This window comes from Amphibalanus amphitrite, unplaced genomic scaffold, assembly GCF_019059575.1.
Source record: "Amphibalanus amphitrite isolate SeventyFive unplaced genomic scaffold, NRLGWU_Aamphi_draft 000248F_arrow, whole genome shotgun sequence".
Classification (NCBI taxonomy): domain Eukaryota; kingdom Metazoa; phylum Arthropoda; class Thecostraca; order Balanomorpha; family Balanidae; genus Amphibalanus; species Amphibalanus amphitrite.
In genome coordinates, this window is record NW_024881743.1 from 606,311 (window position 1) to 632,455 (window position 26,145).

At 51.6% G+C, this 26,145-nt stretch overlaps 5 protein-coding genes across 5 annotated transcripts in view; 3 read left to right on the plus strand and 2 right to left on the minus strand.

Moving 5' to 3' along the window:
• The window catches only part of LOC122386379 (sulfotransferase family cytosolic 1B member 1-like), a 30,942-nt gene extending 16,742 nt beyond the window's left edge, over positions 1-14,200 (minus strand). The window contains exon 1 of the mRNA XM_043375540.1: positions 14,091-14,200. The gene's annotated coding sequence lies outside the window, so the exon portion shown is untranslated. The remainder of the gene's footprint in view (positions 1-14,090) is intronic.
• Positions 946-7,595, plus strand: LOC122386377 (sulfotransferase 1C4-like). The gene is made up of 3 exons (XM_043375538.1): positions 946-1,412; positions 5,371-5,639; positions 6,648-7,595. The coding sequence occupies exons 1-3, from the start codon at positions 1,154-1,156 to the stop codon at positions 7,200-7,202; spliced, it is 1,083 nt and encodes a 360-aa protein (XP_043231473.1). The 5' UTR covers positions 946-1,153; the 3' UTR covers positions 7,203-7,595.
• On the plus strand, positions 9,093-12,046 carry LOC122386376 (facilitated trehalose transporter Tret1-like). The gene is made up of 3 exons (XM_043375536.1): positions 9,093-9,722; positions 10,231-11,286; positions 11,627-12,046. The coding sequence occupies exons 1-3, from the start codon at positions 9,686-9,688 to the stop codon at positions 12,007-12,009; spliced, it is 1,476 nt and encodes a 491-aa protein (XP_043231471.1). The 5' UTR covers positions 9,093-9,685; the 3' UTR covers positions 12,010-12,046.
• LOC122386375 (N-sulphoglucosamine sulphohydrolase-like) lies at positions 13,061-24,940 on the minus strand. Its single transcript, XM_043375535.1, has 11 exons — positions 24,614-24,940; positions 24,363-24,492; positions 23,894-24,030; positions 23,001-23,154; positions 22,488-22,619; positions 22,016-22,113; positions 21,111-21,230; positions 20,378-20,569; positions 15,122-15,288; positions 14,571-14,717; positions 13,061-14,233 (listed from the first exon to the last, which is right to left on the minus strand). Exons 1-11 carry the CDS (start codon positions 24,714-24,716, stop codon positions 14,087-14,089), a joined length of 1,527 nt encoding a protein of 508 aa, XP_043231470.1. The 5' UTR covers positions 24,717-24,940; the 3' UTR covers positions 13,061-14,086.
• LOC122386389 (lactose-binding lectin l-2-like) lies at positions 18,809-19,435 on the plus strand. Its single transcript, XM_043375557.1, has one exon. The coding sequence runs from the start codon at positions 18,809-18,811 to the stop codon at positions 19,433-19,435; it is 627 nt and encodes a 208-aa protein (XP_043231492.1).
• Positions 24,941-26,145: the final 1,205 nt, after the last annotated feature.

A 26,145-nucleotide genomic window follows, 5' to 3' on the forward strand; every position in this document is an offset into this window, starting at 1 on the left:
ATTCGATAGGATATGTTTCGGAGTGGAAAAGTGTGGAAAACATTGTTGATTTCCTACATTTATCTAGAATACCATTCCTTCAATATGGTGTCTGTAAGGGTTTTTTGTAAATGGCATTTTTGTGACCTTAGTAAGGTTGTGGCATACTTTCTGTTTGCCATTCCATTCCTAATATAAGTGCCTTTCAGAAGATATGCAACTTTAAGAACTCGCAAGAATAAAACCAACAGGACAGGACAATGAAATTGAGCCATACTTTCGGTCCTTACTGAGCCCATTGAGTAATCACGCATGAGTGTGAACTTTGGGCGCATTTTTCCTAGTCTTGCTGTGGACATACAGATAAAACAATGCCATATATGAAAAATTCAGACATTTCTGAGCCCCACTGACACATAAAATAAACAAAAACCCAAAAAAATATTTTTTTAATTAATAGGCGCTAGATCGGAAAAATCCCCACTGTGCAGTGTGGCGTGGTAGGGAGCGGACGGTACGCCCATCACCCTCGCCCCCTCAGTCCCCTTACGCCTGACCTTGCCCGGTTGTTCAGCAGCGTACGGCACAATCAGCGCGCCGCGCGGCAGCCGTACAGGCGCACAGCTCGACACATGCTCCTGGCATCGAGCCAGACGGGGCAGCCGGCCCGGAGGCTGACTGGTGGGTGGTAACAAGAATGGACATTGGACGCGCTACCACTCAGAGAGACCCTACCCGATGGCTCCTCTCTATCCTCACCGTCCTCGAACGGTCTCGACATATCCCTATGGGAACTGAACAGTGGGGAAAGCTGCAGCCTGCGGCGAGACGACCGCCGACCGCCGCCGGCCCGGGCGGCGCCGGCGCACTGAGGCCTCCCGCCGGGCCCGCGGTGGCACCGGGCCGGCGCCTCGGGCCTCCCTCCACTCAGTCGGCTGGAGGGGCCGGACAGGCTCTAACTGTTCCAGCACCTCCCGAAGCGCTGCCGTCGGTTTCTTAGTACTAAAAAACCGTCTACTCTGCTGTGGGTCTCGGTTAGTCTGAAGTCTCGGATCTCAGTCAGCGTCCAATCAGCAGTCTCCCGGCGATCGGTCAGACTGCTCAACAGGCTGCTGTTGGTCATTCGACGGCTCGTCACCAGTTCCCCAATACCCAGTCAGCCGTCACTCCGCCAATGTCCGCCGAGGCTGAGAAGTGCGTCTCTGCCGCCGTGGACGCACCGCCGCTGCCGGCGTCGCTGGGTGCGCGGTCGGTGGACGAGGAGACCCGCCGCAGGCTGGCCGACGCGTTCCCCGTGTACGCGTCGGTCGGTCTGTCGCCGTTCGGCCCGTCGGGCGTGCTGCTGCCCTCCGACGCCGGCCCCTTTCTGGAGCGCTACTACAGCACGCCCGTGGAGCCGGGAGACCTGTGGATCGTCACCCTGCCCAAGTGCGGTGAGCTGATCGCATACGTCCGCGACCGCCCGTGTTCGGTTGCTGGCCCGCACGCACCGTTTCTGCACTCCACATCCGTAGCCGAATTCCCCGTTGGCCGTTATCCTACCTAATTAGGCTCCTACGACGAAATAATTGTCGTGGCTCATATGCCACATTGCACTGGGTAATGAGGCGTGAGAGTCTGAGAGACCTAATCATTAGCTCAGTCTCAGTGCGACATCTTATCATGCGCTGCCAAAACAGACGTCCTAGGCAACGCATTCCATGTGAAGGATGCACTCCGCCGCCCCCGCCGCCCTGATTGCATGCTTATTAGGTATGTCTGTCGCGAGCTAGTTTCGGTCTTAGTAATCGAGAACTGGCGGTTTTGAACATCGAAATCATCTCTTGAACCGGTTTGTATGAATTTCACCGGTTATACAGGTATTAAAAAAAAAAACACGGCTGCATCCCGGTTGCCCGGCACTCTTTATTCGCATTGTTGTTTCGTTTCCGGCCTGTTCGTCGGCCCTTGTTTGTCTTTTGTTATTCTAAAATCTAAACTCTCCGTCAGTGGTGAGTCGTTCTTTTTTGCTTTTTCGTCGGTCGCACTCGGTACTTGACTCCCGTCTGTATATCGGTCTATCGGTCTGAAAGCATGCATGCATGACTGCTTGAGTTTTGAACGTAGGGGTGTGCACATATTGTAAGTGAATATCTGAATGTCCGTATTAGGTAGTTGCCCTGTCCGTCCGTCGGTCTATATGTCTGTATGTCTGTTCAGCAGGCCTCTACGTCCGCCCGGTCTAATAAACGAACAGAGAGGCATAAACAGACATACAGACAGATATACAGAGTACAGACGAACGGGCAGAACGACTAACACTCAGTCAGTCTCTTCAGCTGCCGGTCCGCCTGCCCGCTCTGCCTGTCCTGTCGCCTGCCGTCTGTTTGCTTTTCAGTCTATTTGTCTGTTAGCCTGTCGGTCTGTCCGTGGTCCGACAGTTGGCCGCAGCAGGCTGAGCTGAGCAGCCAGCCCGCCGCCCGGACCGACTCGCTATTGATCGCGACTGCCGTCCCCGCGGCCGACGGTCTGCAACAGTGCTCCTTCGCCCACAGCGGCACCGGTGCCGTGCCGGCGGGCCGTGGGGCTTCCAACAGTCACCATACTGTCAGCTTATCGCCAAACCGCAGCGATGGAAAGACCGGAAAGTGTCGCTTGACGTACAACCATGTGTGATGTGACTATGGTAGGAGCCGATGGAAGGTGGGTAATGGTTGTAGGTTGGAACGTCTTATACCTAATATTCTGATCGGTTAATTTTGAAACATCATGTTTGCGTCAGCTGGTTCAAATGTGTGGCTGTATAAGCACCTCGGTCTTTAAAAGTTTCAATGGAGATTACGCATTAGGTAGTCGTCACTGACGCTTGTACAATATCCCGGACCTGGCGGGACATCCTGGCAGGATGGTCCGATCCTAAAACACCGAGACGGAGAGGGAGGTAGCCCTGCTCTCGGACCTTGAGCCACATAGCGACAAGCGTAACCAAGACAACATCAGAAGACGACGTTAGACAATCATTTGCTAGTGTGCCCTCAGGTTTAACGTGAGTTCAATGGTTTGATTGGTCTTCGGAGCGCAAAACCGTCCATAAATGTTTTAGCGGATTTTTTTTTTCTGCAATGACTTTTAAAACGAAGTTTGCACTTCATTGATATTGACCGAATCGTGCTTCTCTTGTCGACACGCGTCGAATGAAATACAACTTTATCGAATTCATTATGATCAGACCGGTTTCGGTGTATTAACACCATCATCAGTGAGTAAAAATACAAAAAACATACAAATACATCGCAATCATTCAGTCGTTCGTAATATATGCATTCGAGACACTAATACAAGAAACAAGTACACTAATTCGTGCTACACAATACGCATTGTGTAGCACGAATTAGTGTACTTGTTTCTTGCATTAGTGTCTCGAATGCATATATTACGAACGACTGAATGATTGCGATGTATTTGTATGTTTTTTGTATTTTTACTCACTGATGATGGTGTTAATACACCGAAACCGGTCTGATCATAATGAATGAAATACAACTTATCTATTTGTCCTTCGTCCCAGGGGAACAGTGCTAACGGCGCTTAACAAAGAAAAGAAATATAAAAAAGCCATCCCAGTGGACACTGGACACTGACAGTGCCCCTGGGTAATGGTGATCCACTTGTAAGGCCGTTCCCGTAGGCCGTAGGTATACATATAATGTTTAACCCTCGCCCTGGCAGGGGGGGGGGGGGGTCGATGCGACCCCCCCCTAAGGTTTTTCGAAAATAGCGTAAAAACGGCGGCGCGCAGCGCCGCCAAATTTGGCACAGCTTATGGGGCAACCTTTTTACATATGACCTGAAAAATTTCAGGTCCGGGTGACCTTGGGTCAGGTCACCAGGTCAGAAAAACCGGTACAAGGTCATGGTCAAATTTCAATTTTCTTTTTGCACCTGTCCAACTCACAGTTTTTGACTGATTTCCTTCAAACTTTCAGGATGTGCTAAGTTCACCGAGTTGTATAACATATAGTTCGGTTTTTTTTTAGGTCACTGACCTGAGGTCAGTTAGAGGTCATTACGTCGTAATGGTAAGCCTATGGGAAAATACTAAATTCGGAAAATACTGGAGATATCCGCTTTCTTCTATCACTTTTGTGCTTTGAAACCACAGTACTTGACAGCAGGTCACTTGATGCTTCTTTGTTTGGTGTACTCATCCATGGGTCAGGTCAAATGAGGTCAACTGAGGTCAAATGACGTTTTTGCCAATAACTTGGCACATAATGACGCTAGAGCTTAAAAAATGGTATCATTGTGTTCCTGGCGATCAGCCGAATCGAATGATATGCGATATGATGCAATCTGGTTAACTTGAACTTAATTTATTAATTTAAGTTTACTTAAAATTTAAGAAAAACTTTAAGTACACTTAAGCAAGCTAAAGAGTATATCATTCGACGCGCCTTGACGTGCTGAGTTCACTGGTGCTTTCCTTTTTGCTCTATCTTAATTAGATCAAAAGTTATAAGCGAAAAACGTTTGACCTGTTTTTAGCGGAATTTTTATATTTATACCCCCAAAACCCCCCTAAATATTGACCTAGAGCAACCAAATTTGCACAGGGGCGAGAACTCCAGGGGGCCCACCTACTAGTGATGTCAATTACGGAAAATCGGAATACCGATACCAAACCAAATTCCAACCAAAACCGTGGAGAAATACCGAAACCAAACCAACTTGGGAACATGAGGAAAATACCGACCTTTTACCGATTTCTTAGCCTCTTAAACATTAGCGAGGGCTCATGATACCAACAAAATACCAAACACATTAGGATTGAAATACCAAATACCGAGTTGGTATCGGTTTGGTATCGGTATACCAAAAAGTTGGTATCCGATTGACATCTCTACCACCTACCTACCAAATTTGGTGTTTCTAGGTGCCATAGGAGCCAATCGCGAGGGGGGTCGCATCGACCCCCCCCCCCCCCTGCCAGGCCGTGTTATGAAAAATGCCCTGCCAGGGCGAGGGTTAAGGGTAACGGTGTCCCAGGCTCCGGCGCTGGCAAGTCGTGCCCAAGATAGCGCTCCAGGCCGTCCCCGGCAGCCCCCGTGCTCAATCACGGCCCGGGCTGTGACGGGCCGGCGGCCGATCGATGGTACAGTTAGCCTCGTCGGCCCGTCGGCACGATCCTCGTCGGCCCGTCGGCACGATCCCCGTCGGCACGTCCGCCGTCGGCTGATCACCGCCCACCTGTTGCTGGGAGTTCCAGTCGCTAACCAGAAATACCGGTTTTTAGGACGGTACTGATAAAATGAAATGTCAAATGCCACCCATATGTAGCGATGGCGCTCATTCTTATGTTGAGACATGACTTCGAGTTACGTGCATGCCGATAATAGTGTGCTTCGTCTGCAGGCACGACATGGACGCAGGAGATGGTGTGGCTGATCCAGAACGACTGCGACTACGAGGGGGCGCAGTGTCTGCTGTGCCCCGACCGGTACCACTTCCTGGAGATCCCGGCTCTCATGGCGCCGCATGTGCGGGACGAGATACGTCAGGGTAAAAATCCGGTCAGCAAACGACTCATGTTCTCGCCGATCGAGGAGCGACCGAAGCCCTGGTTCGTCAAAACTCACCTGCCGCTTCACTACTGTCCGCCGGCACTGCTGGAACGGGGAAAGGTGGGTACTGACAGCCGCTGACGATCGTGGTAGTCGGCTCACAATAGCTTTGTTCATATCCTGAGATCCGAATATGTAGTAGATGCCAAAAATTGTGCGCCTGTCCCCTGCTTAGCGATAAGTGTTTTTGTTTGTCTTAAAATGTGAAAAGATAGAGCAGGTGAGAAGCCGTGGACAACAGAGGCCAGTTTTACCAACAGAAAAATAGCCCCCTGCCGGAATTTTTGCCTAAAGACCGCTTCACATACGAAGCGTAAGCGGTAAAGCCCCATCCGCTTATGTGCCCATTGCGTAAACGCTCCGTATGTGAAGCGGTCTTTAGGCAAATGTTCCGGCAGGCGGCTATTTTTCTGTTGGTAAAACTGGCCTCTGGTGCATCGTTTAGCGGCTCCGTGATTATGCCGGGCTGCGACTGCGGTCCGTATGTCAGACAGTCAGTGTCATGGACCGGAAGGGCCGGGAGGAGGCAAAGTCGGTGCCTATACGGCAGCGCCGCAGGTCTTCTGTTTTCGTCAGTGACAGTGGCGACGTCGTCCAATAGATGCCCTCGTGCATTATGGAGCAGCCGATACCGAGCAGCATCCCGGCCATTAGAGAAATTGCAGGGGGCATTGGGAGAAGCTGCAGTGCAATAGAGGGCGTTGGGGAGGAGTTACAGACGGTCACAGGGTGATCTGTAGACTGTAGACGCATAGAAATAAAGACTTTATATCTATATATAATACCATAAAGACTATAGAAATAAAGTCTTTATATCTATGTGTAGACGGGGAGATAAAATATTATAAACTTTATTTCTCCTGTCGAGAGGCAAGGCTACAAAAGGCTACCGAACCGATCATATGTGTGTGCTAATATGCTCATATGTGCTAAATGTTTCCTTCAAACACGAATGAACCCGCTTACTCGCCCATTCATCAGCCCCCTGGCCATCGTCCCTTGTCGGCGCCTGTTCCCATGCGTGCCGCAAGATTGCAGCTTTTCTATTAACAGCACACTCCGTTTCAGGTTATTTACGTGGCACGGAACCCGAAGGACGTGTGTGTCTCCTACTTCAACCACCTGCTGATGTTCAAGGAGCGCCGACCCGACATGAACATGGACGAGTTCGCCCAGATGTTCATGGACGGAGAGGTCAGCCTGCTCCCCTTCTTTCCGCACGTCCTGGAGGCATGGAAGGAGAGAAATAATCCCAACATGCTGTTCCTGTTCTTCGAGGATATGAAACGCGACCTCAGAGGAGCAATCCAGCGGGTGGCGGACTTTCTGGAGAAACCCCTGACGGAAAAGCAGCTGGACGGGCTCGAGTCCCACCTCCATTTTAGCAGTATGAAAAAGAATCCCTGGGTGAACAAGAACATGACGTACGCCTACTCGGCGCTAACGGCCGAGGAGCTGGCGGCAGAAAACGCCGCGTCAAAACTGGAGTTTATGCGGAAAGGCGAGACGGGAGACTGGAGAAACCACTTCAGTCAGAAGACCTCGGATGAGATGGACGCCTGGATAGAAAGGGAACTTGCGGGCACCGATCTCAAGTTCGTCACCGAATTAAAGAAGAACTAAATGAACCAAAGTCGACCTGGCTGACAAACTGTCGCTAGAAGCTCGCCTGCTCAGGAATCCACTGGGACCACCGACCACAAGGCGAAGCAAGCGCACATTCTACGTCTTGGTGTTTTTAATCTGGAGCTATGCAGCTTTATAGACGCATGCAATATTATTATTTTGATATGTCTAATTATATCTTGATGTGGTTACGGGACCAAAAGTTTGTTAGGCATTGGTGTAACGAGAGAAACATTTTGCTGAAGACCCAACAATCTGTAGGTATTGAAAAACACTAGAGCAGATAAGCGGCTTCAGGCTAGAACATGGAACATTATGAGCAAGCAATGATACCCAATGAAATGTCAGTGCCAAAGTAAATGGTTGTCTATACGCATAATAAAGATATCAGACGCATGTTTTTTCTGAGTCTGTAGACAAGTGGGTAGGTATAATAATTCCAGTGCACAGCATCGGTGATGAGCATTGCCAGAAAGACGAAAGTTGCAAGTATCCACTTATGCCCTTCGCTGGGTTGCGCATTAACCCTCGCCGGCACAGGCCATTTTGCGTCCTTCGACGGCACAAGGGGGGGTTGGTACGACCCCCCCTCGCGTTTGGCCCCTGATCGAGCTAGAGCTTCGCGGAAAAAACGAGCGTGTTGCCCGTCACGAGACGAAGCCGATGATACCCAATTTTAAGGTCCTAGGTCATCGGGTGACCTTCCAGGTCAGGTCAATGACCCGAAAACCGGGAAAATCGGGACCTGTTAGAAAGTCGTAAATTGTGGCTGCTGTGTGGTTTTCCAGGGTGCTGATCACGAATATCGTGTTAGTTTTGATCAGAGATGATGTCTTTAAGCATTTAGACCAAGTCGGGTCAGGTCAGGTCAGGTCAACCGGTAGGGGTTGTGACGGGTATTCGTAATACGTGTCAACCGCCTCTGACAGCTTCGTAACATGTTACGAAGGCACCAAAACTACTTCGTAAATGTTCAAATGGTTGCCATATTCGAATTCAGCTCCAAAAACTAGCCTAGAAACATGTAAAACTCGAAAAAGTGAACCGAGGTCACCCGAGGTCACCAAAGGTCATTGACCTGACCTGACCTTCAGGTGACCTTGACACCCACCCTAATGTATGGGAGCGACATCAAATCACATGTTTGAACGTTTGAAACCACAAAAAGCTTGCAAACGCGCGGGTAATGTTAGCCGACATACGCCGAATCGCGATTCCGGCCAAACATGGTCTCGAAAAAGAGGTCACAGGTCAAAGGTCATTGGGGTCAGGGTCATGAAATTTTCAGGGTAGGTGTAAAATTGATCAATGCGAGGGTACTGAAAGTTTCGTCGCGATCGGCCGCTTTTTACGCGAGTTATTCGCGAAAACCTTAGGGGGGGGGGGTTGCATCAACCGGCGAGGGTTGATGCAACCCTGATGCTGTTGATGCTGTCGATGCAAGGGTTGCCCTGTGCCGGCGAGGGTTAAGTGCCTGGGGGACGTTTTTACGACCCCGACATACGATTAAGTTCTAGGCATTTGCTTTAATGCGAACAAGTTGATATGCCACTGCAGACCGCAATGTCGTAACGCCAACAATGCAACAAATCTACAAAACTGAACGTTTATCATGAAAAGATTTCAGCAACGCATATGGGCACCGAAATGCACAATGCACATTGCACATCTCATATGGCACATCACCGGACTAAGAAGTACCGGGTGCCGAAACGACCTCGTGACTCGTTCCTTTCTGTCAGATATGGCATGAGATCTCGAGCAGAGCTACTCAGCTCACCCGCGCTCTCCTGACGACTGACCACGCCACCCCCCCCCCCCCCCCCACTGGGCTCTTATCGGAGAACAATGAACGGTTTTCAGTCCTGCGAGTGCCGCTCCGACCCCAGACCGACCTCCAAGGTCGGCGCTGGCGCACGCAATCGGTGGGTGGCGCACGCAATCAGTAGCTAGTGCGCGGAGTCAGATAATCGACGGCCAGCTTACAGTAGATGTGGCCGACAATCGGTGGCTGGCAGGTGGTCTCATAGTCAGCAGTCAGCTGTCAGCATTGGTCGCTTATCGGCAGTCAGCTGTTTATCGGTGGTCAGCAGCCCTCAGGATCAGCGGTCATCAGTCATTAGTGGTCGGCTATCGACAGAGTCATACATGGAGTCGGCATAGAGTCGTACCTATCTTTTATAAGATCTAATGACCATTGACCACTCGGTGAGCTGCAGTTCAGAGTTGAGACAGTCGCTGGCCAGCGAGCCAAAACGACAGAAGTGTGGGGTATCTCTGGGGATTTATCAGGAGGAATATCAGCCATCAGTCGCCGACGATCAACAGCTGGTCGGCAGCCGATGTCAGTGATCAGCGGTAAGCGTTCGGCCGTCATCCAGCGGACAGCGGCCGATGAACGGCGAGGTGACGGGAGTGAGCAGCTGTCACCATTCATCAGTCGTCTGCCACCTGTCACCAGCGGCTGAACGTCAGACGAGATGACGGTGACACCACAGGTCGTATCGGCCGTGACAGGTGAGTTCCTTGAGGTCACAGAACATCTCCGTGACAACCGTGACATATCGTTGATTGGAGGTCATCTGGCATAATCACATATCAGATCACATGTAAGGGAACAGCCAAGCGGAAGCGCTTAATTACCACTAGGAATTAGGATCATTGTGGGCTGATGTCCAGCAGCTACCAGGTCAGTAACTGAGAAATGGAGTGCGCTCGACTGGCCCTGAAAAACTCGTCCTCAAACCCAAAATGTGGTCGTTATTGCGAGGTGCTATCGTGCCGTACTGCATTTTGAGGTCATCTGGACACGTTTCCTTGGATTTTTTCCCAAAACAACCTTCTTGCCCTCCATTTTTTAAAGCCCCGTTGCTTCACCAATCCCTTGGTGGGGAAGAGTTCGAACTTCGAAAGACCATCACATTCTTGTAGGATATAAAATGTAGGCATGGAACCTTCAGTTTCCTGGATGCGTGTGTCTGGTCCTGACGTGTCACCCGTCCTCACCCCCGTCGGTGCCGGCCAGCGTGCGGCGCCCAGATGCTGTGCGGCATGTCGAGCGGCTTCACCAGCCCGGCGCTGCCAGAGCTGCGCGCCGAGCTGCAGCTCTCCGTCAGTCAGGAGTCGCTCATCACCGCGCTCATGCCGCTCGGCAGCGCGCTCGGCAGCCCGCTGGCGGCGCTGGTGCTAGACCGGGTCGGCAGGAAGGCCGTGTTCGTGGCCTTGGCCGTGTACTACTTCACCGGCTGGCTGCTGGTCACCTACGCCGGCTCCGCGGAAACGCTTATGGCTGGCCGCGCCGTCCAGGGCGTCGGCTGCGGCGGCTCCTTCATCGTGCTGCCAAACTACATCGGCGAGGTGGCGGAGCCACACGTGCGCGGCACCCTCAGCATCTTCATGCAGCTGGGCTTCTGCTGCGGCACGCTGCTCGAGTTCGTCGTCGGCAAGTACGTGTCGTGGCGGTGGCTGGCGCTGCTGTCGGCGGCCGTGGCGGCCGTCTGGCTGCCCTGTCTGGCCGTCATCACAGAGTCGCCGCTGTGGCTGGTGATGCGCCGGAGGCCGCGGGCGGCGCTGGACGCGCTCCAGCGACTGCGCGCGCCGCAACATGACTGCAAGGCCGAGCTGGCCGAGCTGGAGCACTTTGCGCGAGACGTGCTGCGACGACGCGTGCGGCCGCGCGAGGCGCTCCGACCGCCCTACATCGGGCCCATCCTGATCGTGGCCGGGCTCTTCTTTTTCCAACCCGCATCCGGCAACGACGCGCTCACGTATTTCACGGTGGACATTCTGGATGCGGCCGATTCGGCGCTGGAGCCGCACACGGCCAGCATCCTGGCCTCAGCCATGTGGATCCCCGCCACGCTGGTGGCGGCGCTGCTGGCCGACCGGGCCGGCCGGCGGCCGCTACTGATGGTCTCCTCGGGCCTGACTGCTGCCTGCACGGCCGCGCTCGGCGCGTTCTTCTACCTGCGCGACGCCGGTCACGACGTGAGCGGCTACAGCTGGCTGCCGCTGGCCGCGCTCATCACCTTCAACCCTGCGTTCGCCGTCGGACTCGGCATGGTGCCCTGGATCATCATAGGTGAGCCTCCCGCGGCCCCGCTGACGGCGGCTGGGTGTGTGATGGGCATGGAGTGTGGACGTATGATACGGACGGCTTTGGTTGAGTTAGGGTGATTTCGCTGTTAAGCTTCGGATGAGTATGACTTCCTGGATCGTCGGAGGTTACTGAAACACTGAAATCAGTGCTTAACAGTATTTCGAGTTTTTTCATATTCCACAGTGCGTTGTCTGCACAGTGCACAGTGCACACTTCGTACATCCTCGTAAGCTTTAATTCTAGGTCATGTCAAACATATAATGTATCAGTTTGTTACGCCCCCACGTCTTCATGCCGTATCACCGAGCGCTCCGTGTTGCAGGCGAGATGTTCGCGCCGGAGATGCGCGGCTGGGGCGCCAGTGTCGGCACCACCCTCACCTCGCTCGTCACGACGCTGATCACGGTCAGCTTCACCGGCCTGGCCGGCGCCATCACGCAGGCCGGCGTGTTCTGGCTCTACTCGGCGATCACCGTGCTCGGCGTCTTCTTCACGCTGTTCTGCGTGCTCGAGACCAAGGGCAAGACACTGGAGGAGATCACGGAACACTTCAAGGGGCCGGATCGGCGGCGTCCCAGCGGCCCCGTGGCGACAGAGAAGGAGGCGGAGGTGGACCGGCCGAGTGGGCAGCCCGCCCGGCATCGCCACAGCCTGTCGTTGGACAACGGCGCGCCGAGCGGTGACACACTGTGTGATAAGTTGTAAAATATATATTTCAGTTACAGCATGTTAGCTGTTATAACTCTTAATTTAGCTTAAGGCTCCCTCCAAACGGGAGGGAGCCTGGTGGGAGACATGTGATGAATATTGCTTTGTGATAAAGCTCAAAACGTGAGTAATGACCTATGCCCAATGTAAAGGCAATAAACCAGCGTTGTGCTACGATAAACGGTACGGAAAAGAGCCGCGGTATACAATGAACACGTGCGCAATGGTTTTAAATAGTGTTTAGAAATACATATTTGCTAGAGAGTTTGAACGCCAAAGTGTTAGAAAAGCCAGGCGTAGCCATCATCACTCATTGAATCTAACTCACTTCAGCTGCTCCCACAAGGCATAATCCTCACCAACGGGATTAAAACAACAAATGGTCTACTACCTGAGTTACGGGACAGACATTTGCTGGCATTCCGCCAGTAGGCAAAGTGCCGCTTGTGTGATGCACGAAAGTACTCACCCAAAGCGACCTCGACGGCTTTGTGAAGATACATTGGGGGCATAATTGTCATACTAAGCACGGGCCAAGGTCGCGGTCAAGACACACAAGGTTACTTTGAGACAACAATCGACAAGAGTTGCGATACCTCTTAAGGGATATTTTTTGCGCTTATTTTGATAGTAGTGGTTATTCTGCATCCTGCTCTTGATTGTAGAATCATTAATTCCAGGTTAAACTCAAGCCAGGTCAGGTCAGGTCACGGGAGGTCACCTTATGCTACGTGGGTATGCGACATGACCTACGGGTTATTTTTCACACCAGATCCGATGCTCATACTTATAACTCCCAAACTGTGACTCTTCCGATGTTTATCCTTACGAAAATACAGCTGATGTCATTGTACTATGGTACTATAAAATATCAATGCTGGAACTATGTTTTACCATTTTGGGGTCAAACAGCCATGATAGAAAGCTAAAACTTGATACACATGATGGACATGTATAGCTCTCCAACATGAATTCAGGAGTTTTTGAAAATTGAGAAAATGTTTGATTTAATGACTAAAAAGTCTAAAGAAAAATTAATAAAGAAAGTAAAATGTCCGTTTATTTTAATTTCCTTCCATTGGTTGTCATTAACAATCACACTGTTCCACGTGGTACACATGACGATACCTTAGGCCTAGCCTCCAGTCGCGTACCGATACTATGCACCGATACGGTTAATCCCGCAATCACAATTCACATGGTCGACCGCTACATATCACTGGATACACTTCAATGTGACAATGGATAAAAATATATCACTGGATACACATCTATGTAATAATTGGTACAAATACATATTGTTGATAGTATAAAAATTTACAATCTGATTAACATATTACGGTTGTATATACAACAATACAAGTCATATAAAATTGCAGACAGCTATACCTAAATATATCGCAGAGTATATGCCATTTCAAATTATAGCAGAGGATCAGTGACAATATCTGCATTGTGCCACGCATCACATTAATATCTTAGCGGTTTAGTTTGTTTTTATTTTGTTGGAAACAAGCTCTTTCGGCCTGAAAAAGCCATTGCAGAGCTGTGGGATGATAGAGCATATAGTTCATACACAGCCCGCCCTGCCGCTCAAACGCCACCCCGAAGAGGAAGTGCCCTGGTGTGGGCCTGTCCTCACCACCGGTTGTCTGGTGGGGGGTGACCGCCAGCCAGGAAATGAAAGTGTGAGGGGATGCGGATGTGCTTGTCCGCAGGATGGCGGGGTCCGGGGATGAATGCATCTCAGCGGTATTGCGTTAGCCGTTAACCCAATCAATGGAATGATCGCAGAAGCATCGAGCATCGAGTATCGACATAATCGAGGCAATTGGTGTCATCCGTGCGATATTTGGTCCCCGATAGGCATGGATGGGCTGTCTGACTTGACTTCACTAGAACGACTAGCTATCCAAAAGTGGGTCTCGCTTTTAGACGGTGAGTTGGCCGCCAAAAGGCAGCCAGGTTCGACAGCCCAGCCCGCTTCTATCCAACAGCACGGTCCGACAGTGCCATGATGCGCTTCCCGACGGCGCAGTCAGATTTCCAACAGCGACAGACCTCCTTTGGCCACTCACAGCTCGTCGTGCAGCGGCATGCAGAGCGGCCGGTGGCGGTGCGCGCCGGCGTTCTGCAGCACACCGTGCGGGGCACACACCCACGGGTCGTCACTGAGCCACTGCCAGCTCTCCAGTCGCCGCCGCAGCCGCGCCAGCCGCTCCTGTGAGTCAAACAGCGCCGTTAGAACTGTGTCCAGCATCACCAAAATACAAAACAAACGCAGAGGTACTTACATCAACACTAAACAAAACTACATACTGGACTTGATCTTCTGTAGTACGCTGCTTCATTTTTTTAAAATACCATATACCACATTGAATTTGAAATTTATTCCGTTTTAGGTTCTCATAGCCTAAAGTGGCGAAATGCCACACTAACGGACATGAAACATAGGTGTCTACATCTGTTTCGTTTTCTAAATCAACTTATGACTGCCACGACATCTAGCTAAATGACGTTTTTCATTCGGACAGTGTCGCCGCCCGGCCCCCTCTGACCTGGTGGGAGGCCTTGCTGGCCAGGTTGTGTAGCTCGCGCGGGTCCCGTTTCAGGTCGAACAGCTCCCATTCGGGCCGGTGGTAGTAGCCGTGCAGCGTTTTGTACCAGGGCACCGGCTCTCCGGACACAGTGCGATTCAGCAGGTCCTGTGACGCCATAGACAGGCGGCACACGGGGAGGGGGAGATGTGACGGAATATGAGATGCATCAAACGGGACATGTGAGACGCATCAAACGTGCCAGATGGAACGCAGCAGTCGCTTAGGTTGGACGCAATAAACAAAAATGAGCGCATCCAAGTTGAGATAGGGTTATTCAAACGGAGACGATTGAATGCATCAAATAGAAGAGACCGGCACACTGCACAGCATATCAGGATGATGGAATGCAGCAAATATATAGTTTGTGGCAACATATTTGGGAGACGGGACGGACCAGACGAGAGTACGCAGTAAGGGGAAAAAAACCGTACGCATTTAACCTGAAGATGTTATGTTGCATTCAAGTAAGGAGAGCAAAAATGAACAATGGGGCGGCCAGGGCGACTTGCCTGGAATGTGGGCGACAAGTAAAAGTCCTGGTCGATCGGGAACGGCAGCCGATAGTTGATGTTGTGGATGAGCTTGTAGCGCGTGCCGCGAACGGCCCGCATCGGGTACGTCATGGTAACCTCGTGGAACGCCTGGCTGGCGAACACGCTCCGAGACACTGCGTGATCTGAGCATGAAACAGAAATAAACACATCAGAAAACAGAGTAATGCCGCATGCGGCGGCAAGACAATCAATATTAGAAAAAGTACCTACTTCTATAAATTTTAATGCAATACAAGGAAGGAATATGATTATTACCAGATGTAAATATTATAGTTTATAAACGGTGCACGTGGTCGTGTGGCCGTCCATAACGAAAAAAAAAACATTGCAGGAGAGCTTAAACAAAAGTGGTCGCAGCCGCTTCCAAATATCGGTTGGCGCCTATAGGTACGCTGTGTATTTATTTATATTAACGAGGAGGAATCATGCTCCTTTGTGGGCGGATGAGTTCCTTTAACACCTATTTTATGTTTACGAGATTGTAGTAGTAGTAACACTAGATCGTTTTAGCGTTCGAAAGTGCGGAGCACTCCACACGGGCCATATAAACTGGGTGTGTGGAAATCATACCAATGCAAGCGCGCTCCCTACGAACATAGTTACGCTCAAAGTTCCGTCCTATGAATTTTATGCAGCTCGGAACCACAGCAAAGCACGACTTCTGCTGCGAAGAAACGCCAACTTCCACTCTGCTCTGAGCCAGTTCCGTATTTTTCCTCGCCGATATTGAGGTGGGAAGTTTCCGCGCTCTGTGTAGAGAGGCGTGCCGCGGCCGCCTGAACTGATTGCCATTCTCTGGCGGCAGCGGGCCGACACGTCCCAGATTCAATACCGCGGGCTGCCACCACAAGTTAGTGCGGGCGTCGCGGCAGCCCGACTTCAGTCCCGTGGGGGGGGGGGGGGAGCTCCGACTGGGAGATGCCCGCTCCGGTGCCGTACCGAGGTGGCGGGTCGGCCGGCCGCGGAGCTGCTGACGGCCACATTAGCGTGATGGACGACCGCCGGGCGCGGCCCACCGTCCAATGGCCGCGCGGCGACCGATACCGTCCACCGGCGCTGTAATCTAATGGTCTCTCGACTCGATAACTGGGCCAATGGACGCCGAACGGCCGCGTAACGAACTCAGCCGACCCATATATCCCCATAAATACACCATCAAATGCACTGAGCACCGACGTATATCACGATGCACTAAAATATGGCGCCGGTTTGGTGCGAACGCGGTTAAAGTTTTAAAACTTAACGAGCATCATACACGAGAATCGATGCACCACAGCCGACATAATCGATAAATAATGTATGCATGAACAGCATATATGAATTGAAGATATCACCTGATATTAGCTCGTACAGTTTTCTGTCCACTACCAACGCCGAACAATATCTTGAAAGTAACTTGTTCTCGGGGGAAGCTAAGTAAAAGCAAATCAAAATCAGCAACGCAATGCAGCAGAAGAAATGCAGCGCTCGTCTACTGCTCGCAGGCAAACGTCATATGCCCTGGACGTCACGAGACCCCGACGCTGAGTGTCGTGGATATCAAAGTTGATCACATCAGCAGCACTCGCTGTTTATCCGTCAGCAGCCAGCAGCTACGCTGCGTTTATTATTTGACGACTAAGGGCACGATAAACGACAATCTTACCATCAGCTGATTCAGTTATGAGTGACGACACCCCACGTCTGGAACCATGCTGTTCGAGCAAGGTTTCAGCTCAATCGCCTAGCATCGTAATCGGTACGATCTAATTTCAGTCTAAATCAAATGAGACGAATGGACGCGATAAAATAAGCGACATTAGCTCGGCCAGGCTGATATCGCTGACTAACCCGAACGATATCAATCGATATCGTCAACAGCCGATGAAACATTCTCAAACCCTCGGGTGAGAATTTCACCGATTTTTGCGGTCGGTCATCTCATTATATTGGGTATGGATGGAGAGGCAGCGATGCTTGAGGCTGCAATGGATAGTTTGCGGATTTTATTTCCAAGTCGAAAGTAGATCCAAATTACGAGGCCTTGATCAGTTTATTTCAGTATCAGTATATAACGTCACCCAGAGATTAACCAGCAATCATCATATCATAAGACTATAAGTGTGTGTTAGTGCAAATGATTATCATAAGTTAACATATATCGGAGGCGCGATTAAGATAACGTTATTTGACAAATAAGGTGGGCGTGAAAATCTGGGATGCTGCACGGACCATCGTGAAGCTGGCCGGGTTGGGCGGCGCCGTAGGTACTCTTAGGGCCCTGGAGACAGGTGCAGTCCTCTCCCGAGTTGTTCGGCTGTCCGGCGGCCCAGTTGACGTAGTCGAACGGAGTGCCGTCCTGCCAGGCCCAGTCGGTGCCACCCGACTTCAGCCGCGCTCCACCCAGCCACGCGTACGTGGCGTCGCTGGAGGCCACCAGTTCCTCGACAAACTGGTGGTTGTCGTTGTGCACCGAGGCGAGCCGGGCCCTGCGGTCCATGGCCGGACACAGCGCGCTGGCGCCGAACCAGGTGGCCGTCACGGCCGGCATCAGGTAGCAGCTGTGCCGGTGGCGGCTCCAGCCGGCCGGACACTGGCCGCCGCTCGACTGGGCGGCCGTCAACTGCTCCACGGCCCGGCCGAGCTCGGCGCAGGGCACGCTGTCGGCCGGCGCGGTCAGGTTGCGGACGATGTCGCCGAGCGTCACATCTGGGCGGCCGAGTGCTGTCGGAGCGGCGGCCAGCAGCAGCAGGGCGCCGCACAGGGAGACGGCGCGCAGCGGCATGGTGGAGTGACGGGGCGCCGGCCGACCGCGGGCGCTGTGTGCTCGGGGCGGAGCGGCGCCCTTAAATACCCAGCCCGCCGCAGAGCTACTGGCACAGATATTATAAACACCGGTCACATTCCTTGGCGGTCACATCCCATGGCGTCCATCAACTATCAGTGGTGTCATATAACTTTTGCATGTGCTCGTCCATAAACTTGATGAGGTCCTATGGACTGTATTTCAATCATCGTGATTGTTAAAATGTGATATAAGTCCCATTTTATTCTCAAAATCTAATAACTTGATTTGCCAGCTTCACATTGATTTATGATAGCTTCCTTTTCTTTGCTTTTTGGGGGAGGGGGAACCAATCAATATCAGGAACTATTAAGATCCATTGCAAAGCTAAAAGCCCGTAAATTCGTTAGAAAATTTTCGCTCTCAAAGCTTTTTTAAAATCATATTTCATCCTCGATAAGTTCTGCCTCCATCGGAACTCGTCAGAAGATCGGAGCTCGGACGCCCGAGCTGGGACGAATTATCCGCTCAAATACATACACCCAGCTAATGTCAACACATGCTGTAAAATTCCCAGGCAACGACGCCTCGTAAACGCTTCCGATTGCGCCACGTCATCAATATTGGAAGCTGGAAAATCCAGGCTTCCAGTTAGCGTTCGGGATGGTCAGTCTGAAATCCACGAATCTCGGGCTTCTTGTTTCGCCTGTTGTCCGAAAATGTGGCCAGCGGTGTCGCGTTTACCTTTCTCTGCCTGACACTGGACTGGCCTGGGTGGGATGTCCGCCAGTAGCTCTGCGGTGGGCCGGGTATTTAAGGGCGCCGCTCCACCCCGAGTACCTACACAGCGCCCGCGGTCGGCCGGCGCCCCGTCCACCATGCCGCTGCACGCCGTCTCCCTGTGCGGCGCCCTGCTGCTGCTGGCCGCCGCTCCGACAGCACTCGGCCGCCCAGACGTGACGCTCGGCGACATCGTCCGCAACCTGACCGCGCCGGCCGACAGCGCGCCCTGCGCCGAGCTCGGCCGGGCCGTGGAGGCTCTGCAGCAGCAGCTGACGGCCGCCCAGTCGAGCGGCGGCCAGTGTCCGGCCGGCTGGAGCCGCCACCGGCACAGCTGCTACCTGATGCCGGCCGTGACGGCCACCTGGTTCGGCGCCAGCGCGCTGTGTCCGGCCATGGACCGCCGGGCCCGGCTCGCCTCGGTGCACAACGACAACCACCAGTTTGTCGAGGAGCTGGTGGCCACCAGCGACGCCACCTTCGTGTGGGTGGGCGGGATGAGGCTGCGGAAGGGAGGCCGGGACTGGGGTTGGCAGGATGGCACGCCGTTCGACTTCACCAACTGGGCCGCCGGACAGTCGACCGCGGGCAACGAGCTGTGCCTGGAGCTGCAGGGCCCCCGGAGCCGCCACGACGCCAGACTGGGGCAGTGGCACGACGTCATCTGTGACGGCGGCCCGTACCATTTCCTCTGTCAGATCACACTACCCACCGAGGTGCGTTAAGTCTACTGCAAGCCACTGAGGAGTTATTTTTCAAGCGGTTGACACTGGCATGTTTATCCACCATAGTATAACTCAATCAATTTGCTATTCATCACTGTGATAGTTTGATCGATCAATTTATCGAACCCTCGGACATACGAAACGCAAAATAATGTAAACGCAGCAACGTAGGCAAAATGAAACTAGAGTGATATTTTCGCATTCGTTGTAAAACATACTGCACAGTGCAGTGCATTTTAACCGTTCATAACGATTATAATTACGTAGATTGTCGATTGTCTGTATATTGTATTGTAGATTGTAGATTGTTGATACGTAGATTGTGGACACATGGTCCATGGAAATGGTGAAGTGAAATATTTCAAATATAACAAATGTGGAAAGCAGTGTCCCGTCCGGAAATCCGTAGAGGCGTAGGTATGCAAAATAGTTCCCCGTCAAAGATGACATGTCACATAGCATTCCTCAGCTGCTCTTTCAAGGCCGATGCGTCTGATCTGAGGTTCCGCCCAGGCTTTACCCGATGGACCTCACATGTTCATTGTTCACATACATGTTCACATGTTGTTGTTAACAAAGCTCTATACCACTGCTTTCTGTTGTTTACCATGTCTGTTGTTTGCAGTTTCTGTTGATATGGAGACTGCGGATCTTTCTCCACCAGTGAGAATATGTGACAGACTTTTGGCGCTAGTGACAGGACTCCGCACCTTCCTAGATCAGTGAGGGAGGATCTCGTCTCCTTACCCCTCTACACCATCGGTGGAGGAAAATTTTTGTTGACTAAGCATTTTGGTTTGCGTCATGGGGCAGCTACGTGCCTCCTTGGGTCAGTGAAGCACCATCTCCGCACCTGAACAGCAGCGCACCATTTCTGCACCTTTTTTGCGCCATTGAGACGCCAGCTCCGTACCTTTTGGCCCCAGCAGAGCAGTTCCGTACCTTTTTGCGCCAGCGAGAGCAGACTGCGTCCGGTCAGTGTGACGGCCGCCGTCCTGTTGTTGAGGTGGTAGTGCGGGTAGGAGATGCCGAGCCAGTCGAGCGCCGTGGGCACCAGGTCCAGCAGGGAGACGGGCGAGGCCTGGCGACGGCCGCCCACGCCCGGCACGGACAGCAGCAGCGGCTCGGCCACGCCTGGGACAGTGCGGCAGGGCGGGGGTTAGACAGGACATGACCAGACCAGACCAGATCTGCCACGACATAGCTACAGCAAGCACAGCGACAGCACAGGCGCGTGTGCCGTGACTCGAGGGTGAGCCTAGAACGCAGCCACATAAAACTGATCAAGGATTGGCACACGAATCATGACACGGCACTCCGTTTACTTGGGAGCAGCGCGTGTTTCAGCAACTAAACAACATGATTGAACCCTTGTTGGTATATGATGGCATTTCGACAAATATATTATATATATATATATATATATATATATATATATATATATATATATATATATATATATATATATATATATATATATATATATATATATATATATATATATATATATATATATATATATATATATATATATATATATATGACCAGATCGGGGTCATGCATATTTGATGAAGCTCTCACAGCCAGTAAGTCTACTGGAGTGGTTTGCCAGAATTGGGGAGTAAGCTGTGGAAAACGTGGTGTTAGGAGTTGGCCGTATGGAGGGGTTAGCTACCTGGCTCGTAGAGGTTGGTACGTCCGCCGGGAAAGGGCGCTCCATTGTCAGACGTGTATACCACCAGGGTGCTGTCGGTCAGACCAAATCTCTCCAGCTGCGCCAGCACCAGCCCGACTCCTATCAACACATACAATTAGACAACGGCTTAATGTCAGACAGACGCCCGTCAATGCAGAGACAACGGCTCAATGGCAGACCGACGCCTATCAACACAATATAGACAATGGCTTAATGTCAGACAGACGTGAGACGCCCGTCAATGCAGAGACAACGGCTCAATGGCAGACCGACGCCCGTCGACAAAGTCACAGTCAACGGCTCAATTTTGCCAGACCGACTCCTGTCAACACAGAGACAGCGCCAGGCCGACCTGGCTAGCACCAAGAACGGCTCAATCTCACTGCACTGAAGCCTGTGGACCACTGAGGCCTTCCCAGTAAGTTAAACTGTGACGGGTTGATATGATCTTTGCGTTTTCTACAATCCTGGTCCAGTCTTCTACGTCCGTGTACCGGGCAGGCTCTAAGGTACCCTTGTCAAGTCTAGCTGCTATATGCAGCCATACTGGGCGACCTCAACAGTATCCGTTAGGAAGATATTGGGAAGAGCGTACCGTGGCACAAGCGTTACTCATTTTTGCGATGAGCAGATTCTACGTTATCCGTTGGAGCGTACCCAGGTGCAGTCGTGACACGGCGGTGTACGTACTGGGCGGTTCTACGGTACCGAACAGTGAGCAGTTCGTAGCATGTAACTGGTCCAGCCGTAACAAGGTGGTGGTACGTACCGGGCGGTTCTACTGTACCGAGTAGTGCGTATCATGTATACGTACCCCTGTCCAGCCATGCTACGGTGGTACGTACCGGGCGGTTCTACTGTACCGAGTAGGAAGAAGTACGTACCCTGGTCCAGCCGCGACACAGTGGTGTACTGAGCGGCTATGTCAGCCCGCGCGGCCGGCGTGTCTTGGACGTTGTACGGTACCTCCACGGAGTCCGGACTGAAATCAACGCCAGCCCCAAGTCAGACAAACGACCATTCTGACTTGGCAATCAGCCTTCAGTATGCACTCAATACAGCTTGTTATTGCAAAAAAAAAAAACTTTCAGCTATGTGACCAACAGAAAGTGGCTCGAAAAGCATTGCATGGCAATGAAACGACGAAGAAAAAACATTCAGTATCGAAGCCAATAATGAACATCGACGAAAAATTCGCCCGATGTAAAATATGTCTGAGATTATGAGTAGTAGATTAATTACAGCCGCGACGGTGATGTCAGGTGTGAGCAACGGTCTGAACCAGACTCGCGAGGCACAGCACACAGTGACGTGCACTAACCTGTACCAGACGGGCGGGGCACCGTGAGCACTAACCTGTACCAGACGGGCGTCCAGTCGGGGATGCCGCCGTCAGCGCCGAACCTCTCACAGAACTGGCCCAGCTCGGGGTGGGTGTGGCCGCACCGGTGTGGGTCGTGGAAACCGACGTACAGGAACCACGGCTGGCTGCGGGCGGGGCGACGGGTGGGTCAGCTGAGAGAGACAGGCGGGTCAGATGGGTGACCGGACGACGGGACAGGCGGGTCAGATGGGTGAGCGGGTGGCGGGACAGGCGGGTCAGATGGGTGACCGTACGGCGGAACAGGCGGGTCAGAATGGTCAGATGGGTGACCGGACGGCGGGACAGGTGGGTCAAGCGGGCGACGTGTCGGCGGGACCGCACAGCCAAATATGAGGGAGGGAGCTGGTACCGACCACATCTCAGACAGCCCGCAACACTGGTAATGGCCGTGCCTTCACACCAACAGATCGTGATCCCGACCCAGACCGTGGAGATAGGTATTCGTCAGACTCCCTGGTCGCCCGTGCCCACAGTACTGCACCCACCTGCGCGGCGTGGTGGCTAGGAACCGGCCGACCAGCTCCTTGATGTGAGTGATGTTGCGGCCGACCTGCAGGATCGAGTGGCCGTCCTCCTCCGTATAGGAGAAGTCGAATGGGTACACGCTGGACGGGCCGACGTGCTTCTTCCCGATTATACCTGTCAGTTGACACCGTCAGCCACATCTTGAATTGTTGGGAAGGATCGAACACGATATGATAATCTGTGAGGACTGGAGGGGGCTTGGGTGACCGATATTGCAGGTTACTGGAGTAATAATGGTTGACTACCTACATACACATAACACATTACACAATTTATAATTTTAGCAAGTTTTATCTTTATGACACATTCTGAAACGATGTAACACATAATGGGAGCAAAGTCAACTATACAGTTGCGCTAGCTACAGCTTTCAAATATGACTAGAGTAGTTTGACCGTGCGGCTGGTGTAGTCTGACCATTCGTCTGTAGTGTTTGTCCGTCCGTGATGTTCGCCCGTCTATGGTATCGGTCTGTCCTTCCGTCTACGGTATCGGTGATCAGTCCGTCCTTCAGTCTGTGGTATCGGTCAGTCTGTGGTATCGATCCGTTCGTCCGTCTATGGTATCGGTCTTTCTGTGATATCGGTATTTCCGTCCGTCTGTGGTTTCCGTACGTCCGTCTATGGAGTGTGGTATCCGTTCGCCTGCGGTATCCGTCTGTCTTATCTGTCCGTCTGTGCAGATATTCACCTGTGGTGTCCGTTTGTGACATCCGTCCGTGTTATCCACTCACCCATCCGTGGCATCCCTTCATATCAATCATATGTGGTTTCCATCTGTGATATCTGTCTGTGGTGTCCTGTGTCCATCCATATCTGCGGTCTGGCCATATCTTTCCACCTTGGCTACCCACCTGTTCGGACTCCGTGCTGCCGGACCAAGGCCGGCAAAGAGACCACACCGTCAAATGAGTTGAAGTGGTGTACTGAGTGGTGAAGGCCATACATTCCATTCTGGTGGGATGGCAGGCCAGTCAGCAGGGCTGCCCGGCTGCCAGAGCACAGAGCAGACCTCTAAGAATCTAAGAATTGCCGCACCAGATAAAGACGGTCCTCTGCTACATACAAATCTTGGCAATGCTTTGACCAGCACACAGCAGTCAGTACAGCCTACCAAATTATCTGACATCTAAAAACAGGCAGGTAGGTATGGTATGCAAGCAACTATTATTCAGGACACATACACGTCTTGGCACAAGCATCTTCACGACTGGAAGAAAAAAAAACAGCAAATTAGATGGGTACAGCAGAACTGCCCATTCTGCCAGCATGAGCATATATCAGGGTCCAAGGAAGGGGTGGTACCTTTGCAGCAGGACTCACCTTGGTGAGCAGCTGCTGACTGAAGTAAAGGCATTGTCGAAGACTACACTCTGGGCTGCCAGACGATCCAGGTTTGGTGTCTGGCACACTGTGTTGCCATACACGGGAGTCTCAAAGCCTGCATCGTCAGCTGCAATGAGATGAAATGAAAGCAATCAAAAATGGTGCAAATTGAAATGATGGTGAAATAAGATCAAGATATAAGTGATGATGATGGATGATATCCAGATGAAAGACACCTTTCAACTCACCTATGAGGAAGAGTATGTTCTTCTTAGCTTGGCCAGTAGCCATCACAGTCATTCTGATTGAAAGCAAATATAAAAATATCACAATTTTGTGCCACATCGCCATTTCATCCAGTTTGAGTTGGCTAGATTTTGCTGTCAGACGGCCAAACGGTATGGGCAGCCAGTTCAAGTTGGCTTGAAAGGCAATTCAATAAATTCCACCTTCTAATATCATAAGTATCGCAATTATTATGATCACAATCCAAATGTGTAGATAAAAAATAATAAAACCCACAGGCATCATCTGCCGCCCACTTTTGTTTACCTCTGCAGTATGCCGCAGCAGCGCCATTTTTGTTACAATGAAGCAGTAATCACACAACAAATACTTCAGCCCTTAGCTACCAAATCATTGTGCCAAATAACATTATTAATCAATATTACTGGCCTCTTTTTTAAATAAATGTTATCCCAAACGACTACAGGATATATTTGAATCCTTAGTGCATGCTGAATTGAAAGTTTGTCTCGACTTTTAAAATATTATAAGTACAGTTTGTAACGACTGTGACGTCAGTTTGAAAGAGACGTGACGTCGCATGAACCGGACAACACTATTCGACCGCCACCCTTGCAGCCATTCTATAACTCAGGAACTACTGGACCGATCGGAACGAACGAAACACCATTCGAATCAGGAGGTACGATTTTATCAGCCCTTTCGAAGCTCGTGACCCCAGGTGACCGCGGTGACCTCAAGAGGTCAACTCGGCATTGACGCCTATTGCAGCCATTCTATAACTCAGGAACTACTGGGCCGATCGCGACCAAAACACCACCAGTCGAATCAGCGTATGCGATTTCATCAGCTGTTTCGAATATGGTGACCTCAGGTGACCTCGGTGACCTCAAAAGGTCAACTTAACGTTTTCGCCTATTGCAGCCATTCTATAACTCAGGAACTACTGGGCCGATCGTGACGAAAACACCACCAGTCGATTCAGCGTATGCGATTTCATCAGCCGTTTTGAATATGGTGACCTCAGGTGACCTCAGTGACCTTGGGAGGTCACATGACCGTTGTGGCCTATGGCAGCCATTCTATAACTCAGGAACTACTGGGCCGATCGCGACGAATCACCACCAGTCGAATCAGCGTATGCGATTTCATCAGCCGTTTTGAATATGGTGACCTCAGGTGACCTCAGTGACCTTGGGAGGTCACATGACCGTTATGGCCTATGGCAGCCATTCTATAACTCAGGAACTACTGGGCCGATCGCGACGAAAACACCACCAGTCGAATCAGCGTATGCGATTTCATCAGCCGTTTTGAATATGGTGACCTCAGGTGACCTCGGTGACCTCAAAAGGTCAACTTAACGTTTTCGCCTATTGCAGCCATTCTATAACTCAGGAACTACTGGGCCGATCGTGACGAAAACACCACCAGTCGATTCAGCGTATGTGATTTCATCAGCCGTTTCGAATATGGTGACCTTAGGTGACCTCGGTGACCTTGGGAGGTCACATGACCAATGTGGCCTATGGCA

Bases quoted from the DNA above. Each gene is read 5' to 3' on its own strand.
- LOC122386377 (XM_043375538.1), top strand. From the start codon at position 1,154: ATGTCCGCCGAGGCTGAGAAGTGCGTCTCTGCCGCCGTGGACGCACCG. The intron at 1,413-5,370 runs GTGAGCTGATCG...CTTCGTCTGCAG, and splicing joins CGTCACCCTGCCCAAGTGCG to GCACGACATGGACGCAGGAG. The intron at 5,640-6,647 runs GTGGGTACTGAC...ACTCCGTTTCAG, and splicing joins CACTGCTGGAACGGGGAAAG to GTTATTTACGTGGCACGGAA.
- LOC122386375 (XM_043375535.1), bottom strand. From the start codon at position 24,716: ATGGCGATGTGGCACAAAATTGTGATATTTTTATATTTGCTTTCAATC. The intron at 22,620-23,000 runs GTGGGTGCAGTA...CCCCGCCCGCAG, and splicing joins CTAGCCACCACGCCGCGCAG to CCAGCCGTGGTTCCTGTACG. The intron at 22,114-22,487 runs GTTAGTGCTCAC...CGTTGATTTCAG, and splicing joins TGGACGCCCGTCTGGTACAG to TCCGGACTCCGTGGAGGTAC.
- LOC122386389 (XM_043375557.1), top strand. From the start codon at position 18,809: ATGCCGCTGCACGCCGTCTCCCTGTGCGGCGCCCTGCTGCTGCTGGCC.
- LOC122386376 (XM_043375536.1), top strand. From the start codon at position 9,686: ATGACGGTGACACCACAGGTCGTATCGGCCGTGACAG. The intron at 9,723-10,230 runs GTGAGTTCCTTG...GGTGCCGGCCAG, and splicing joins GGTCGTATCGGCCGTGACAG to CGTGCGGCGCCCAGATGCTG. The intron at 11,287-11,626 runs GTGAGCCTCCCG...TCCGTGTTGCAG, and splicing joins GGTGCCCTGGATCATCATAG to GCGAGATGTTCGCGCCGGAG.